The following is a 19,122-nucleotide window of genomic DNA, read 5'->3' as shown; positions in this document are numbered from 1 at the left end:
GGAGGACTGTTTCTCCTACACAATTTTCACAGTGATCATATACGGAACAGTGATTCATAAATGAAAGAATTCCATTTCACAAAAATATGCATAAATATGTTGTTGCGTGACATCTTAGAACAGCCAGCCATGTCAAGCTATGCCTCTGGATTTGTACCTTTCACTTTCGAGAATGGCTTAAACTTCCTCAGTAAACACTCCACAATCATTGTTCGACACTAGTCACTCATCTTTCGTCAGTGGTCAGTCACAATGTAGCCATCAGTGGGAGTCGAAGCGCAGTCCATAGGACCTGTACTACCAAAGCACCTCGCTATCCACCAATGCCATCACCAGCGGCTCCCTTCCTTCCCGAGACTTAGGTAATATCTTAACTTTTGGCTATTCCAGATGCACAAATTTATTACCTTATGTCTTTTCGTTGAATTGACTAGCAATTGGTATTTTCATGGAAATAAACTTTGGGTAAAGACTTTTAAATATTTGTTTGTGATTATTTGCTTCCCAAGGGCAAGGACCCACACTTTAACATACAACGCATAACATAACTTTGGTTTGGAAGCAGGGACGTTTGTTACAAATACGGGAGCAAGAAATGTATCTCTTTATTTCAACAAACACATGAAGATGAAGAAAATTCAGTGGAAAAACAGTACTTATTCCTGCCACTCCATTTTGATAGTCTAAAAACTCTTCTTTGGCCTACAGTATGATGCTAACACAGCTTAGCCATGTTGTACCCAGCGAGGGGTTGCTTCTCAATTAAAGATGTTGTGGATTATACTATTTTTTTCCTAAAAACAATTTGTTTCCAATACTTAAAAGGTTATCTCAATAAGTTTGGGTTTACTATCTAAGAACCAGCATTTCAGTGGAATAGAGGCTACCCGAGTAACTTCCTTGTGTCTTTATGCTTAATGATGTGATTAACTTAACATACAACTATAGAAAGATGGATGGAAATCAATTTTTGGTTATTTCTATAACTACATACATATTATTGGTCATTTTTCTGTCATAGAAATACTAGTAGCAGAAATGGGATGACCAGGGTGAGATGAAGACCAGGAGCTACTCTAAATTTACTCATTTAAAATAGATGATTGTTAACCTAAGGCTCCACACTCTGGTAGCCAAGCTTCTCTTTTGCCACCAATTTAACCTTGGCAGTGACCACTCTTGTGATTTTACTAAGTCAGAGTTAGATATTTTTCAAATAAAAGTAGTTTCATTGTTTTTCTCATGTCCACAAACTTGAGATACAACCTTTTCATAAATAAATTCCTAATTTTTCCTCTCTAACTGGAGAGACACTCTAAATATAATAAACTTCTGCAAAGTGAAACTTGAATCAACAAGGTAAAATGCTAAAAAGCATTTATTCTTGAATTAAGACATATTCAATGTTAACAATGTGCCCTTAAGGAAGAATTAAAAAACATCAGAATATTCACTGAATGGTGAATTTCCTAACTATTAACACACAAAATTTCACTTAAAACAGACTTTTTTCATGATCCCAACTTCCTGTTTTTCCTAAGGGTTGAACTGTAGTAAGTTTTTACCAGGTACAATACAAATACCATCAATCTCATTTAATATTGGTGAAATTTATGGAAAAAATAAGATTCTGTACACAGAACAGTTTCTCGGCTAGGCATTGATTAGTAAACACCCTTCCACTCATTCATGTGATTAACACCATGTTAAACTCGATGGGAGGTGATGGCAGGTGTTGCCTGTAGCAGTTTGGTTTGGGGATTTTCATAACTCATTAAAAAGCACGAGATCCAACAACAGTGCCTCTGGCCTTCAATGAAAGCTCCTCTATTACAAATGCAGCCTTTCATGGAACCTCCTCTGTTCCAGACTCAATGCTTGTAACTGAGGGGAGGGTAGGCAGATAGGGTTTGATGGGAGATCATAGCCATTAAATGAGCAGCACTTATATAAGCACTTTATTCAAGGTGGTAAGAAGAGGGGAGGGAGGAGGAAGAAGCTGGAAGGAGATGGCTAACCCCTTCCTTTCTTTGGGACAACCTTTCAAAAAACCCATCTCCCAAAATTGACTTAGCCAAGGAAAAAAAAGTTTCTATGGACAGGCTACAATTTTCCAAACATTCTGACACCACACAGATGCTAGAGGAAAAGTAAGCTATGTTGATAGCATCAGCAAAAGTGGCTGTGGCATGACTTTCATGCTTGAGGGAATCCTTTGATAATAGGTGAAGCCTTAAGAGCACCTCCAAACCAAAAATCCTGTAAGTGTGACTTTGCCCAGGGAAATCCATGAAAGCATGACATTCACAGACCTGCCTTTGACCTGACCTGAGACTCTGTAGGGTGAGCTCTACCCTTAAGTATTCATGCCACCATCGCTATTCCTCCACCACTCCCACTAACATTGTCTTAATAAGACTCTCATTCCCAATGTCTACATATCCATACCTTCCTTTAGGAGACCCAAAGGATATGGGTCATTGCATAACAAGATTCTTCCAAATTCCAAAAATACAACGGCCTAGCATACAGTAATGCATGAGTGCTTGCTTACATCCCTAATTTAACTTACATTTTGCAACTGTTTCCTCGATGAACTCCTCAGGGGTTTTTGCATTCTTTTCTGTTTCAGATGTTTCTTCTTTCTTCCCATCCAAAATAGCATCTGTTTTGGCTTCTTCCACTCTTGCAAACGCCTCTTTCTCACAAAATAAAAATATGAGAGCTTCTACAGCAGTCCGGGGCTTGCCTGTAAAAGGAATTAAAATGTTAATTCAATAACCAAGATTTTGAAAGACAAAAGAAAATTATAATGGAAAGATATTGCAATCAAATATCTGTAAAAATCAAATTGTGCAAAAAATCCACACAAAAAAGTTATTCGCCTTGACCGGAATCCCGGTCGAGGCCAATGATTTTTTTCTGTGGATTTTTTGTACTTTATTCCCCCCTTCACTTCTTAATGTTGCTAAAATAAAGCTTACAGACATGGCTTATGGGTGGCTAGTTTTGATGATGATGCATAAAATGTGATGGTAAATTAAATAATTGCACATGAATGCTCGAGCAGAAATCTATCCTTAGCACCTGAATTACTCTTCTCAGACTATAAGAATGCACAAAATCCCTCCCCCCTATCATGTGCTGAGCAAAACTCACCAGAATTATGCCAGACAACTCCTACCCCTCTAAATCATTAAAGTTGTAAACGTTTCCCTTTCATTTGGTCTATGCTGATGAGGTAAATTAGACAAAGGTGTATTAAAAAAATAATACTAAGGGCTACACTTAAGTTCTCAGGGTGGTAAGCCAACCACAGATAATTATTTTCATGTCCGGAATATATTGCACCAAATTAACACATCTTGAGCAAGGGGTATCTCCTCTCAGAAACTGTGAGGTCAGAGAGACAGATTCCCTGCAGGGGTGGGAGCACATGCTCAGAAATAGTGGAGGCCACCAGCCTAATTTCTTGAAGGAAGCAGTAAAAATCTTGGTCATCAATCACTAATCCATGTTGTATACATCCGTGGTATTACCAGAGAGCATCATTACAACAAGCAACAACGAAGTAAAAAATTTCATTTGTGGAGCCAGAAGTGGGAACTATAACTTAATTTGAGCAAATGCACGGCAAAGCGTTTCTTGTGTAGGTCGTTCAACCATACCCACGTATGTGTTGTGGATGGTGTCAACATTTAGGTGACAGATTTTGTTAGTCTGATGTGCAGGCACTAAAAATACATTGAGATGCACAGGTGATTCACTCACTGAATGTTCACAGCTTTCCTGTCACATTATCTGTGAGATTGGAATTTTTTTAGTTCTTTTTCTCCATTCTAAACACTTGGAGCAGATAGCAGATAAGCATATAGACAATTAGATTGCAACAAGGAATAATGGTTTGAGTAAAGGGCACAGTTAACTCAGAGTTGTGTCAGGTTTGCATAAGGTAGACCGGCTGGAAAATAGATGATTAGAAGAATCTTTGTATCCAAGAACTGCACATCAGTGCCTGCATAATTTGATAAGGCATGATGGCACGTTACTTGCCCTCATGAGAGTTCTGTCCATTGCTTACAAGAGTGACGTTAGGTGCAATTGCCCTGCATGCTCACTTACTCATTTCCCACTATGATTGCCTTTAGGGCAACTTTGAGCAATGCAAATGTTTGGCATGGTGACTGGAATTTGGTTTCCGCCACCCCATACTAATTTGATGCATCACACCAATCCTGAATGATCCAAGATCTGTGATCACATAGTTACACATCATGTGGTACACAGCCTCAGAAATGTAGTTTTTGGAAACGAGGGCCAACATGTAATTGTTTAGTGATATTTAATTTGCAAAATAATATACAAATACAGTAGAACCTTGGTTATGCAACCCTCAGTTATACGATGACCTCACTTATACACCGATTATTTTTGGTCCGGTGAATAACTCCATATGAACCCATGTATTTCCAACCTTGGTTATGAAACTTTTCACTTACACGACGACCTCGGTTACAAAACGTATTTTTCCAGTCCAATGAGATAAAATACTCCACTTATACGACTTGTCAGAGAACTGCTCCACAAGAAGATTGCTGTACGTGTGCCAATTTTTGTCACAGGAGCGGGAGTAGTATGTGCTCATTACATGGATATGTCAATAGGGAATAATAAGTTTTAATAATGAGCAATGCTCTTTAGTAGATATTAATTTAACTACAGTAGGTGATAGTCAATCTGGAATTATGAACTATGGAATATCCATCTCAAACGGAAGATTGTCTAGAATTTTTCCAAGGTTTTGTTTTCCACCTCCCCAGCTAAATAACGCCCAAATGAGCCGTTAAAAATCCTCAAGTGCAAAAATTTTGGCTTCCACGGTCATCCAAAAAAGATTATCATATTAGCAGTATGGACGTAAGTCGATGGTGATTCAACATTATGGCAAAAACAGCATACATGATCTCATTCTGCGGGCCAATCCCACATCTGCAGGACAAATTGCGCCAGGGAAAAGTTGCTTTCGTGGTGGGCAGATCAAATCTGGCCAAAATTGTAACTCAGTGGGTTTAAATGAAACATAGTTGGACCTTGAACAGCTACTAGTTTAACTCTGCCTAGTGAGAAGCATTTATTTTTTAGTTGAATGAGAGTTAGTGTGAATGCCCTCAGAAAATAACTCACATCGTCAGTCGTCACGTCATCATTACAGTCAAATTCAAAACATGAAAGATAAGGCAGCTCCTTTCTACTCAGGAATGGCTTATAACCATTACATGGAAGAACAAAACTGTCCAGTGTTGTTATCAGAAATAGGAAAGTAAATAATTCTGTGAAGACAAATCATGCGGCTTGTTAGTTGAAGTTCCAGGCGCTGAATTCGTGGAAGAATGCCGACAGAGAAGCTATACCCGGTAGATTCAATCTACTATTGCTAAAATTTTATGGGAAAATTCTTTTTTAGTGGATAAACATTATAGAGATGGGAGATTTTTCCAGGCTCTTAATCTATTTTTGTTCATTCATCACTGACGGCAGTTGCCCAGTTAAAAGAAGTGATGTAAGCACCGGAAAGATCTTAGTTACATATCCTGGGTATAGGTGCCAGTGGTGTAACTAGGAATATGCTTTGGAGGGGGGGATGGTAGTACCTGGGGGGGCAGCTCCCCCCCTACCTCCCCCTGAGTCAACGGGGATTCCCAGTAAATTTAAAAAAATGACATGCCTGTAAATATGTTCTACATCATTTTGGCACTTAAAATTTAACTATAAGCAGATGCAGTTGCTGTATATCAAAACTAAACTATTGTTTTTAAAAAAAATTTTCATTTCTCTGAGGCTTTGGGGGGGATCTATCCACTCATCCCCCCCACATTACGTCACTGCCGGGTGCCGTGTGTTCCATATCATCTATGGTATGGTATTTAGAGGGAGATAACCAACAGCTGGGATCATTTTCGCCATGAGATAAGGAAGGGAGGATAGAAACCCTGAGTTGGAATTAGCATGGTTGTAATGATAGGCTTAACCAGGGCTTAACGTCCCATCTGCGGGAAAGTGTGTTACACTGGAAGTTCCCTCCACACTACTCTCGAGCAGGGATTCAGCCATCTCTGAAAAGTTTCTGCCACTGCCAGGACTTGAACCCAGGCCCACAGGGTGTGAAGCCTTCGTGAAGCATTAGTGAAATTTTGCTCCCTAATTATGGGATTCATTTGGATGACTTTCCTCAGGTATCTCATTTCTTCAATCTCCAATCTTGGGTTTGTCTTTCGGTGGTAAAATGAATTTCCTGAAAACTGCTGTTAATGAGCAACTTTTTTCAAAAATAGCCTTCTCTGTGAACATTTAGTGTCACCATTCTGAAATTTCTCCAGTATGATAGCCTTGCGGCTTAGTGCCAGAAATGCTAGCAATTCAACCAAGATGTTCAACTGTGGGTAATGTTGTTCAGGAATGCAAAGTTATGTTTCTCTCAAAGTAACACATCTGTGGTGTTGCTTGAGAGTACATAAATAAGATTATTAGGCTTCAATTTCTTGCCTCCAAATTACTAATTAAATCCTGGAAACAAACCGACCCCTATTGAAAAAGATTTCATGCTAAATACCGAAAAACCTCACATATGAAACCTACTCATTTATGAAACTTTTTTTGTTCTCCACTGAAATTTTCATTAGTGAGGTTCCACTGTATGCAATGTTAGGCAAATACAGATCTTATCCCTCTGAAAAACGCACTGATACAAAATAAAAGCAGTGAGTAGAGGTGAATATGGGAATTGAGAGTTTCATCCTTCCCTCCCTATACTTCGTGAAAGATTTTCTGAAGATTATGAGCACTTCTTAACACCGAGCTTCCACTGTATTTGAGGATACACAGAAGGGCAAAAAGTGGCAGCATCACATTAAATTAAGATTATGCCCAATTGCAGAGATTATTTTGCTTATGCCAGAAACATGATATCCTAATGACCAGATATCCCACAAACACAAAAAAATATTTGACACAAGGGATATACCGTATTTCTCCGAATATAGTCGCCCCCCTAATTTTGAGGCTTCAGTTCCGGGAAAAGTTAAAAAAATGTGTTTGAATATAGTCGCATTTTTGGAAAAAAAGGGGGGACTATATTCAGACATATACGGTATTTAACGAATATTCAAAATAAAATAATGCTGAAATCCTATAATGCAATAATTCTTCAACAGAATGCATAAAAAATTAAGGGTAACACATACCCACAGTAACTATCACATAGCATGAATTACAGCTTAATCAACACACCTGAGAACATTCTTTCAGGATCACATGGAGCCTGTGAGGCAATCAGCAGTTTCCTATTGAGAGGGCTGTGTTCGACAAGGTTGATTAGGAGAGCCAATGCCTGGAATTAAAAAAATCACACATACACTATCAATAGCATACAAAATCTGTAAGAAAATAAAACACTTAAATTGCTCCTATCGTCACCAGTACAACTTAAATTAACATAAAAAATAAAACCATTAAAATTAGATATTAGTGAAGACTACTCACCAATACAAGAATTTCGAATTTCTTATCCTCTGGCACAAAGTTAGGAACTTGAAGCAAGCAATGGAGACTTGCCTCCATGATCCCCTCTCTTTCTCCAGCCAAAGTGCTTCCATATGCTGCAAAAGACAAAGAATTTTCCCAACATTTCAATAGTGTATAACATAAATTATCATTTAAAATGGTCATTGAAAATGAAAAATATGCACTGTTAAATTGGTAGCCCCTTTCGAAACTTCTATTTTCTCCATAATCTGGAAAATAGCCAGAACTTTAATTTGGGTAGGGTTTGGGATGGTATGAGGGAGGCTCATAATGGTAAGTTGCTGTCAACTCGCACCCACAGTGTTAGCACATAGTATCCATTTATTTCATCTTATGAGCAAAAACATTCGTTCATATTGTGACGGAACCCCTTAAATATGTTGCCCGATGGTTTATTTCAGTAGTGTGTGATATTATTTTTGTGTTGTATTTCTTGAATTTGAATGATTGTATTAGTGAACAGATGAATGGTGAAAACATGTGAGATTGTAGTTCGCCTAGTTCACCGCTAACGTCGTCACCGTACGTGCCAGGTGCAGACGACGTTAGTGCGGGGAACCATGGGTAGAGGAACCAAATAAATAGCCGAGCGAGAGAGAGGTCAGACAGAACAAAGAGAACAGACTGAACGGACAGAAAAGAGAGAGAGAGGGTGACGCACGAGCGAGCAGCGCAGGAGAGAAAGCAAACGCACCACGTCGGGACCGCACCTGGAGAGGAGGAAAGTCTGAGGAGGGCACTTGTGGACTCTGCTACGCATGTTCCTGGGCATTGAAGGGGATCGAGATTCTGGAGGAAGTACCTGCCACGTTTCTGCAGACGCACTCTGCCATCTGTTGGCCAGAGTATCTCCTACAACTGATCCTCGCCAGAAAGGTAGTGTAAGCGAACTACGCCCCAATTCCCCTATTTCCCCTCGTGAAGCTGGTTAAAGCTGTAATAGTGTGCCCAAAAGTGTGTGTATCGTGCTCGCACGCTCGTACGAAGAAGAAGGACCTTGTTTTTCAGTCAATCTCTCAATGTTCACTATTTATCAGAGTTGCCTTGACGATAATTCGTCTATCTATTAAAAGTGACGTTGCTAAAGAGTGTTTATCTCTCAATTGTATTTTTTAGCTATCTAAACTGCCTTGAAGATTAAGATACTTCCTTTTTTCGAAGGCATCGCTTAATAGTGCTGAAGTTAATTGTTGATAAATATTGTGTTTAAGGGTATTTTGTGTTTACGGGTATTTTGTGTTTAAAGGTATTTTTGTATTTTGGGGGTATTTCGGTGTCTAAAGGGTTATTTTTTTGTTATCTTGTATGAGATTCATTAAAACTGATTTATGTTAAAAGGAACAAGGACTGGCATCTTATTATTAAAGGGGGGAGTTTTGTCACCTTATTCAGCGATTCCTCTGCCACCCATCAAATTTACTGTTTTTGTGCAAATCAAACGGCGCTGGTCACTAGAAATCCGAGTTCCCTACCCCTGGATCGGAGGAGGGGAGTGGTGGACGAAGGCAGTGACTCCTCCGACTCAGGGAAAAATAATTATGTGTGTGTCGTCTCGCTTGCTAACCTCACTCGTCCTAATGTCTTTGGAGAAAAGGGAGGGGGGGGGGCGGGCAAAATCATACCCAGGAGTCCGGACCGGCACAATATACTGTTGAAAGTTACTTTCATCGTTCACTGATCCTGAAATGAATGAATATAGCTATCATTCATTGGTCTCAATAGGCACATAACCTCAAAATACACCAGACTTTCTAAAAAACTTTACACTTGTGGGCTTTGGCACTAACACCATCCGATTCGGGAAAAAAATCTCAGTGCATTGTTTGATTCGTAAATACAAGGGATTAAGGATGTGCAAGTGTTAGTTTAATCTAAAGTCGAGTATCAAGTCAAATTGTGCACTACTCACTAGTGTCGAGTCAAGTTTGGTAATTTCTGGATCTGGCAATATCATAATTCATGCACCAACATATTCTCATTTTTCCAGCCCCTAGTGAATTTTCTCTTCTGAACACTTAGCTTGATGTAAAAAGGAAAAGATGATGAAGTATATAAATGGTAATTGTGTCAGAATAGGGAGATGAAAGAAAATAAATGTGTCTTAAAGAGTTCCACAAGCACAAATAAAAAGAATTAACCTCCAGTAATATATAGGCACTTTAATTTAAATATGTATCCAAACTGCTAGGAAGAGCCTTGAGTGAAGTCATTTGCATAATTATAGTAAATATTTTATACGTAAACTAATCATGTAAAATTTTTTCATAAAAAAAACCATTGTTCTACATGTTCAGGCAGCAGGTTTTAACATCTCCATGTCATAGTATCATGGTATCACTGCCAGCAGAAAATTGCCTTAAACTACACACTTGTGTGGCTGGAAAGGACAAGTACTTTCTCGCCAAAATTGCAAAATTGTTGGAATCTTGGGAATTTTTATTACAATTATATCAGCCATTTATATGGACCTTGAATCTTAGTGGAATCAAAGTGGATGAAGCGAACGAACTATGGAACTTAGCGTAGTGCCCAAATATGCTAAAAATGGCACCACTTGTGCTGTCATACACTGGAAAAACCGGCATTGTCCACTAAAACTTGAAAGTTAAATTTTTTCCCCAGAAACCTTAACAATTCGTATGTATTCTCACAGCATTTGAGCAAAAAAAGTAGCGTAGGTATTAAAGTATTGCATGATAAAGTATCAGTGATGCAGCGGTCGACCCCAAATATGCTGCCGGGTTGGAAGTACGTCAAAAGTCACTACATCACAGATTTCACAAAACCATCCTCGGCCCTCAGCCCATGCCTCTGACGTTTTTTCTTTTCCGAGTCTACAAAGACCATAAATCATTCACTTCAAAGGAAAATATCAAGTTACACAAGAATAATGGAAATGTGTTTCATCCCAACCTGACCTTTTTTCTCCTGGTTTCTGGTGGGCAAATGCCAGGTGAGTCACCTAATGGGCCCGAAGATGTCTCCATAGCTTTCAGCAAATGGATGACACGTACAAGGTTAAAAATAGAATGAGACCTAATCCGATGCATTTCTGATAGTAATTAAGATTTGTGAGCTCTAATTGATTGACACAAAGCTCTCTAGTTACAACAAGGCTATACCAATATTAGTCCAAACAGCACGCTTTTCAAAGAAGCTTAGCATGAGCACACTCAAACAAGACGAGACGGGCTGGAAATGCAAACTGCAAGCATCACATCACCGCATACCTTGCCCACCTTCCCTTGAAAGGCAATGATGTCACATGCAAGATCGGATGTGTTCCTACCCTCTTCACTTAATAGACGGGAGGGAGCGTGCTCCTTCCCCTCTACCTCTCCTTTAAGCACTTCAGCTGCCCACCCCTTCCTCCCGCTGAGCAGTAGTCTCGTTTTGTTCCCGCACGAGACATAGATGCTGTTTTAAACACTGTTAATTGTGTTGCAGATTGCTCATTTGCAATTTAATTTAATGATATACTGATAAAGACGTCTTTCATAGAGTGGAAGCATTTTTATTGAGGCGAAGAGAACTCAATGTATGCCATGCATATGCACTCTGGTGTGAAACTATTGCAAGGAATTGCAAAATCGACCTCATCACTACTGAAGCACCTGCGAGTGAAACACAGGTCAGAATGCGATGAGAAAGTGCCAAAACTTGGAGGAAACGTGTGAGACGAAAATTTGAATTCAGTCAATAATTTATCCAAAAATTGAAACTTATTTTCATTTCCAAACACAAGCATAACCGTTTAGATCCTGAGTCTGTAAAAATATGAGTGTTTTTAAAAAAAATAACAAAAAATCTTGTAAAATGATCAGTAAAAATATTAAAACATGTGTGAAAATCAAAATAGCATTCCTTTGAATGTATGGACCCTGAAGAAACTTGAATAATTACTACATTTTATAGCAGGCTATTAGAAATGCATTTGCAAATATATATAATCCTAAAATATCTGAACATCAAACTGCTGAAATCAAAGTCCCAATCCAGATCTGGGTCCGAAAAATAATCCAGGATCTGTCCATCCCTAGTAAATACCCATGTATTTGAATTAAAGATATTCTTAATGCATCCCATGCTACAAATTTCTGAAGAGATTCCTTAAAAAACATTTTTCCTCAAATTCAAATAAGTTGCATTCAGCACATATGAGGATTTTCCATTGTGACTGAAAAAAGGTTTTTAGTCAAAGAAGGTTAGGTTCCCATAGGCTAGTCATCTCCATAGAGGCTGTATTGCGGGCAGCTGCCATAAGGGAAAAATTTGGGGGGAGGGAGCTGAAGGTCCCTCCCCCAAACTTTTCCTCCCTGGCTAGGGCCCTCAGCCCCTCCCTGGCTATGCCTGTCCATCATGTGTCTTAAGCTAACAAAAGGAAAAGATTGCCTGCTATTTTCGTTATATTACGACTGCCTGTCTCAAAGATATACATCACCCTTTATGACAAAATCTTCTTAAACATAAACAAAACCAACTGAAAACTGCTGTACTAGATAATATCGGCATATTTTCTTAATGAATTCAGTTAAAGATACAAACATTTTGCATAGATAAACAACATGTATGCAGTCCTATGCTCATCTAGTGTTCTACAGCCTAAGTGATACAGTGACATCACTTGGCCACTAAACCCAGTCACAATTGCAGGATGATCTCCCCACCACATATTATGGCACCACTAGGAAGCGGCACCTCTCCATGCCGGCATGAAAGAAACTAAGGGGCCTGAGAGATGCACGACTAAGGACCAAGATTTTTCAAGTTTGATTTGGAAAGCATATCATAAAAAAATTTGTAGACTTCTTCATTGAAAATGACGTTCCAATATTTTAGGATCTCATCCATTTTTTCACATTACGATGGTGAAATTTCTTCTGCTGCATATACTGTAGGCATCCTCAGGTGAGGCAGGAGTGGAAATGACTTCTTAACTGCAGGTAAATGAATGGACGGCCAGGCCTGGGCTACTCTTCCCAGACTGGTCACTGTTGTGGGCTGCACTTGCGGATGACAACAAGTGGCAGCCATCTCAGATTAAGCACCTCCATGAGTTGGAGAGGGTATAGCCAGCCTCTGCATTCATCTTGTTATCCACATCATGATTTCCACAGCTTCACAGAATAGTCTGGGATATTATCTCCCTTTCTCAAAATGTTGCATCCTGGTTCTATGAAACATACTCAGCAATGTCTGATTTGCTTTCCTGTGTGACCCTCAAGGCTCTTCCAAATTAGCACTTTCCTCTATCAGCTCTATCAGTTCGTCACAACCGTGAGTTAATGCAAAATTGTAATAGTGCTGCATTCTGCATGATAACCACACTTTTCGATACCTTGCAAAGTTTTATCAACTTACGAACAAGGTATCAGAATGCATCTTGTTTGTATATTGAGGATTTACTCAATTTGTTCATAATATAATCGCATATATCATACGCATGACTCTGAACCTATTCCGCAACACGACTAAGAGTACAGGAGATTGAATATACACCCATGTCTCGTATAGCGCAAGGGATGCGTTCCTTGGGGTCTTTGCGCTATACGAATTTGCGTTGTACGAGAGCGTTTTAACATTGGGAAGATAGGGATGCGTTCCTGGTAGCATAGGTCTTGGGTATTGAATTTCCTCTAAAACATATATATTCCCATAAATAGCCTCAGAAAACATTATTTATATAAATGTTTATAGTTTAAAACATCTTTAAAGATAGTATGCACGTATTTGAAGACTTTTATTCACGTTAAAAAAAATTCTTACGTGCTTTTTAAATTCCCTCCTGTCGTGCGGGTGGGCTAACATCTGCTATCTCAAGGGTTCGCAATGCATTGCCGGCAGTTGACGATTTTTCAAACCAGTCTAAAAACAACTATTGTGTCACCCAGGCCCTTTTGTTGCTCATCGAAGTGACAGGCAAATGCTACTTTGAATGCCATTTCATAGCTAGCGGAGTTTAAGAATGATAAATCATTTTAATTTGAAGTCCTCCGAGTCATTAGCAGCTACGTGAAAAAGTCTTCAAATGCCTTGAAACCTGACCCAGGTTTTCCTTCCCTGAAAATGAATGAACGAGAATGCATTCTTTTCCAAAACAATGTCATCTCGTCAACACTAAAAACTAGTTGAGGGGGAAAGGAGCCACTTTCAATCACAGCTTGGAGTTCATCAGAAAATGTTGTGGTGACTGCGCTATCAACACTTGCAGATTCACCTGATATCGCCGCACTGAAAATACCTGCTTGCCGTTTAAATTCTGGATCCAACCGGAGCTTTCACTAAATGTCTCGGAGCGATTACTACTCTCGTCTTTTTGTACTGAATCACTATGAACTTTCCGTATGTGTAGACCGCTTGGTTGAAGTTGGTGCGGCTGAGGTCACTGATGTTTAAACTTCGTCTTTATTCAGAATAAGGCTTCGTGCGTTTAAACTTCCGCGCAATATCGCTTCGACGTTCTCCATTTTCAAAGCAATTGACCTATATCAATTTCTCTTCTAGGTTTATGGTTTTTCTTGATAAATTCTTGATTTTTCTACCCGCATTCCTATTTTTTGCCATTTTCTCTTGGTTTCTACTCTGCATGGCTCTATCGAAATCACCTTCTACTGCTGAACTGTATTCTTGAGACGCAGAGGGCCTACGACTGCAGGGAGGGAACGAAGCTATTGTGTTTGAGACTCCATTGGGGACCCTCTTATATGTTGATGCTATTCGTGCGCAACTCGGCCACCGCTCCATTTCTCCCCCGTGAATACCGATGACCTTGAAGGCTTTAGCGTAGACCCTCTACCTGGAAGTCAATCGCCCGATAACCTATGACGGCAAAAATACGCCTCAAACCGTATTGCTGAAAAAAACTCATTTCCACTAGCCCCACGCTTAAGTAACGATCTATATTATTTATTATTATTCTGTTAAGGAGACGAGATAAATTACTTCGGTAGGCCGGCTATCTGGACCCAATGACGAGTAATACTTTTGGCCATTGCACAGCAATGGATTTCGATTAATATATAAACAAAAAAGAAGATTTGAGGCAAGCAATAATATTAATATGCGTAAAATGATAGAAATTTTGTGTGTACTTAGCGCAAGTTCACATTTTATCACGAGAGCGTTTAAGATTTTCGATTAGGCTACACTGCGTTGCAATGATTCCCCGAGGAACGAATTTGCGCTATATCGAAATTGCGCTAATCGAAATTGCGCTATACGAGACATGGGTGTACAAGGAATTTTGGCAAGGTATGTTTTTGCAAGGATTCCTAAAATAAATGCTCTTAAGAAGTTCATTATTATGAACTCCAGTTTTTTGGTCCCATGAAATTCAAAATAATGAGAGTTTGCTGCATTTATTTTTTTCCAAAAGAAATATTGATTTTTTCACTTACAAACTGTTTGATAGGTTTTTTGGAAGATTGAAATTATTACTTTTAAGCTTGTATACTTGAAATGAAATGATGAAAATACACTTAAAAAGCATTAAGAAAAACCTTATGAAGTTGGAGAGAAAATTGTATCATCACCCTTTCTAAGATATAAATCATATCATGCCCTCACTTAAAACAGTTTAATTGCAGTCAGCCTTAACGATTGAAAGAATTGATATAAAATGATTAACAAATCAAAAAAGCTGATGAATGAAAATTTTCATGGGTGATTGTCACAGGTGAATAAAAGGAAAAGAATAAAAATTCCAGATTTTAGGAATTCCAAAAACTTTGTACTCCCTGCAATGGAAGGAAAGCTAAAAAATGTGGAAAAGCCAGGGTAGTTTCACTTTACAACTTGCCCATAAAGGCACACTCCTTAGGGCACTGATTTTCAGATTATGTCATGATTCCTTTATATTCCCTTACATGCACTCACTAACAATGGAATGGAAATCATAAGAACTATCACCCATTAATATTATATCAAATGTTTTGTCATCAATGGTTATTTTGTCAATTGCTATTTGTCCATATCATACAAATTAGAATGCAATATATGCATCCTTTTAAACCTACTTTGCATCATTGTGCATCCAGCACAACATAGAAAATGAAATACATTAGAAAAAATTGGAAATTGTGCTTTCTGGAGGTGATTCAGTTGAAAGAAAACAGCAGCTACATAGATAATAAGATCCTTAATCATTTGGATAATTTCAGTGAATTTTAAATGCTTAGTAAATTTCATTTTTAACAGGATGGGTGATAATACCTTTTATGGGAAATAACCATTCAATAGAATTAATTTGTTTCGACAGCAGCATTGGATAAAATGATTGCCTTTCCATTAAGATGCCACAACCCTACTTCTGACCTTCTTGCAATATACCTTGCCAACTATGTTAAAAAGTATACAAGTCATTGTGTCAGTGGCAACTTTGCTGGCAGTTATATTTTGTCCCAAAACAAAACACAAGTGCAAACATTACAAAACTTCAGCTTTTATTGATGATGTTAACCAATGCTATGCTTTCAATAATTCTTTGAAGAAGCACAAAGTTATAACCATATATTTACTAATACAAAAGCTCTGCAAAATGATGATGCTTGATGACTATGTTTTTAGCTTTCCAATCTGGGTAATGCTAACAGAAAAAATGATAAAACTGGGTGATAAATAGATGTAAGAAATGCCTTGTAAGATTTGTACCATTTCACTAAGAATATAACTCTTATCATGGAATTTAGTAAAGTAATTAGATAGTATAGTTCATCATAATTATTACTTATGGGTGAACATTCACATTCTCACAAATTTTGAGAAAAATCTTTTAGTGTGTATCATTTTTATAATGCAGAAGCTAAATTTCTTTGGGCTACGCAGCTGAAATTATATACATAAAACATGTCACTTTTTCATTTGATCACTGGTTTAAACGAGAAATATGTAAAACAATAGATAACCTCAGAAGTGAAAATCGCTTTTGTGCAACCTATCCTATGCTGCCCTAACAGAAGAGGTGCATGAACCAGAGTCTTCCATTAGCAGAAGCTTTAAATTCCCACATGATCTAATTACTTGATATGAAAATAAGTTTCTCAGACCATATTTTGGCAATTACCACATAATTTCTTTAAAAACCTGTCTTCCACCTGGTTTTAAAAACTCAAATTTATTCCTCCACCACCCAGTGATAGTTTATTCTTTTAGGACCTAATGGTTTCTTTCTCTCCTTCTTTTTATAGAGCTCTTCAACATAAGAAGCTAAATTCACTCACTTGTCACCAAATCCACTGCGTGCAATCCTCGGTGGGTTGCTCGCAATTCAGTGGATCATGAAAATATTCTTCCTGCCTGTCCATTCTATCCTTCACTGTTATGCTTCATGTACAGATTAAGGTCTCAGTATTATTTACTCTACCATTGCTTTTTGAATTCTCATAGGCAGTGAATTTATACCCTTCTCTTTTTTCTCAGAAGTCTTGCGATTGCTTTATCAGCCTCCTCATGATCTGATCATCTTCTTCTACATCTTCGTAAGTCACACACTCACACTTCACTTGAAACCATGGTTTTGATGCTCATGTCATTCTCATAGCTGCCATGATCAACTTGATTATGGCATGACACTGTCAAAACCATGGTTGGAAATAAAGAGTCAAGAGTGGAAGTTTCTTATCTTATATCACAGCCTGACAAAGTAAAGCTGCAAACATTTAACAATGATATTTTTATGCATGATATCAGTAAATATGTGGGAGAGAAATTGACAAGATGGAACTTTCAAGTGATAATAATTCTCATTCAGGGAAATAAATGAAGAATAAACTTACACACACACCCAAGCATTTCCCATTGAACTGAATGAAATTTTGCCAAAAATTTACCTTGCATTGAATTTACAACAAACATTTACAGCATAGATTCAGTTTTTGGATAAAATTCAATTTCCATTAAACTACAATTTATACGGTGCCCATTGTAGCACATTTCATGTATAAATCAGGGACTGCCAGGAATGTTAATTCTAAATTTTATAAAAAATTCAAAATTTGCACTAAACCAACAAAATATTACAATACTGAGACCATTTCCTGTAATACAGATGAAAAGCTATTGAAAATAGTTATCAAAAAGAGCTTGTCTTGGTCCCAGACATACTAATTCTAAGTTAAATAGTTCAGTGATGCATGGAAATGCAAGAAACACAATTAAGTTCTGAGCTGGACAGTAAAAATAAGAATTGTATATTTGGCAAGGGAGAGCTAGGTCCAATGGATATACTCAATCCTTGCCTCCCTTAACAATCCCTTTTCATGTAATGGCTGAATACTACTCCCGGCTTCCAAGTTATTCTCATCGGGAGCCATAAAAATTCCAACTTTCAACTCTTTAACTTCTCATTTATGCATTCCATATACGTTAATATTGACAAAAAGTTACCAGGGTGAAATTAAAGAGGGATTGTTATCTAACATACTGATGTAGTGAAATATCAGTATAAGTATTTAAAATGTTTGATAATGCTCAATTGCATACCACAGCAAGAAAACTATTTCCTGAACTGAAAAGTCAAATCAAAATTTCATATAACTGTATGAATGGGCACTTTTTATGCAACAGGGAGTTAATAATCTTGCAAAAATTAGAAAATAATTATTATAGGGACAATCAAAAAGGCCAAAATGAAGAGCAGATTGCATTCTCAGCAACCTAAAGGTATACATTCCGTGGCCAAGAGCCCAGCAATAGAGACCTAATTCATGCACAAGGGATCTGTAACTCGTAATGTAGCCCACATGATCTTAATAATAAGATTAAATAAAAACTTGGAATGGAGAGGATAAGCACAAACCACCACCCAAGGCATGGCTGCCAGAGATTTTCCACTTCGTTAAGTGCTAACCTATTTGGCTTTTTTTCTTCAGTTGAATACGTTAATTATAAGCTAAAATAATACAAGAGATGTCAAAATGACTATCATGAAAGTATGGGATGCTCAAATATCAAATACATGCCTAATATATCTATACTAATTTTGAGGATGAGGAAATACCACCATTTGAATATTGCTACAAAGACAATTTTTTTCATAAATATCTGCCAATTTCCCTGACATTACATGTCTTTCCAGAAATATAAATTCCCTCACTTTCCAGGTTTCTAAGAGTAGTGGCTACCAGGAATACAGACTAAAATTAAAATAGTAAAGCACAGTTTTTGATCACTGCCAAAAACAAGACTATACTTACACTGGCTATTGTAATCGTGAGTGAGATTTATGAGTACTTTCATGGTAGAAATAAGAGTTTCAAGAAGAACCATCTCAGTAGATTCCTTGGTTGTATTGGCATGCACAGGATAGAGTGGGATTTCTGCATCACATAGTCTGTACAACTTTATAAGGGTATCCACCAGTGTTCCATTTCCATGCTTGAGAAGGTATGTTTGGTTCTCCTCATTTTGATGGGTAACCTATAATAAGTAAGCAAAAATATTAAAGTATAGTTTTCATCCTACCCATTTCCTTTCAGGAAATTGCATATCTAAATTTATCTCATAATGCAAAAATCCCTCAAGTTATCTACGACTAAAATATCC

General features: G+C 37.8%; 1 protein-coding gene across 8 annotated transcripts in view; it reads right to left on the bottom strand.

Annotated features, from left to right (window-relative positions):
• Positions 1–19,122, bottom strand: part of LOC124170473 (protein wings apart-like) — a 56,455-nt gene that overhangs the window by 5,998 nt on the left and 31,335 nt on the right. For all 8 annotated transcript variants that reach the window (XM_046549190.1, XM_046549186.1, XM_046549193.1 and 5 more), the window contains 4 exons: positions 18,774–18,996; positions 7,540–7,655; positions 7,288–7,387; positions 2,573–2,749 (listed from right to left, as the gene is read on the bottom strand). In XM_046549190.1, coding sequence (XP_046405146.1) covers positions 2,573–2,749; positions 7,288–7,387; positions 7,540–7,655; positions 18,774–18,996 — 616 coding nt within the window. The remainder of the gene's footprint in view (positions 1–2,572; positions 2,750–7,287; positions 7,388–7,539; positions 7,656–18,773; positions 18,997–19,122) is intronic.

The sequence above is a fragment of the Ischnura elegans genome, chromosome X (assembly GCF_921293095.1).
Source record: "Ischnura elegans chromosome X, ioIscEleg1.1, whole genome shotgun sequence".
NCBI lineage: Eukaryota > Metazoa > Arthropoda > Insecta > Odonata > Coenagrionidae > Ischnura > Ischnura elegans.
Note: the sequence above shows the minus strand (reverse complement) of the source record. Positions and strands in the feature narration are given on the sequence as shown.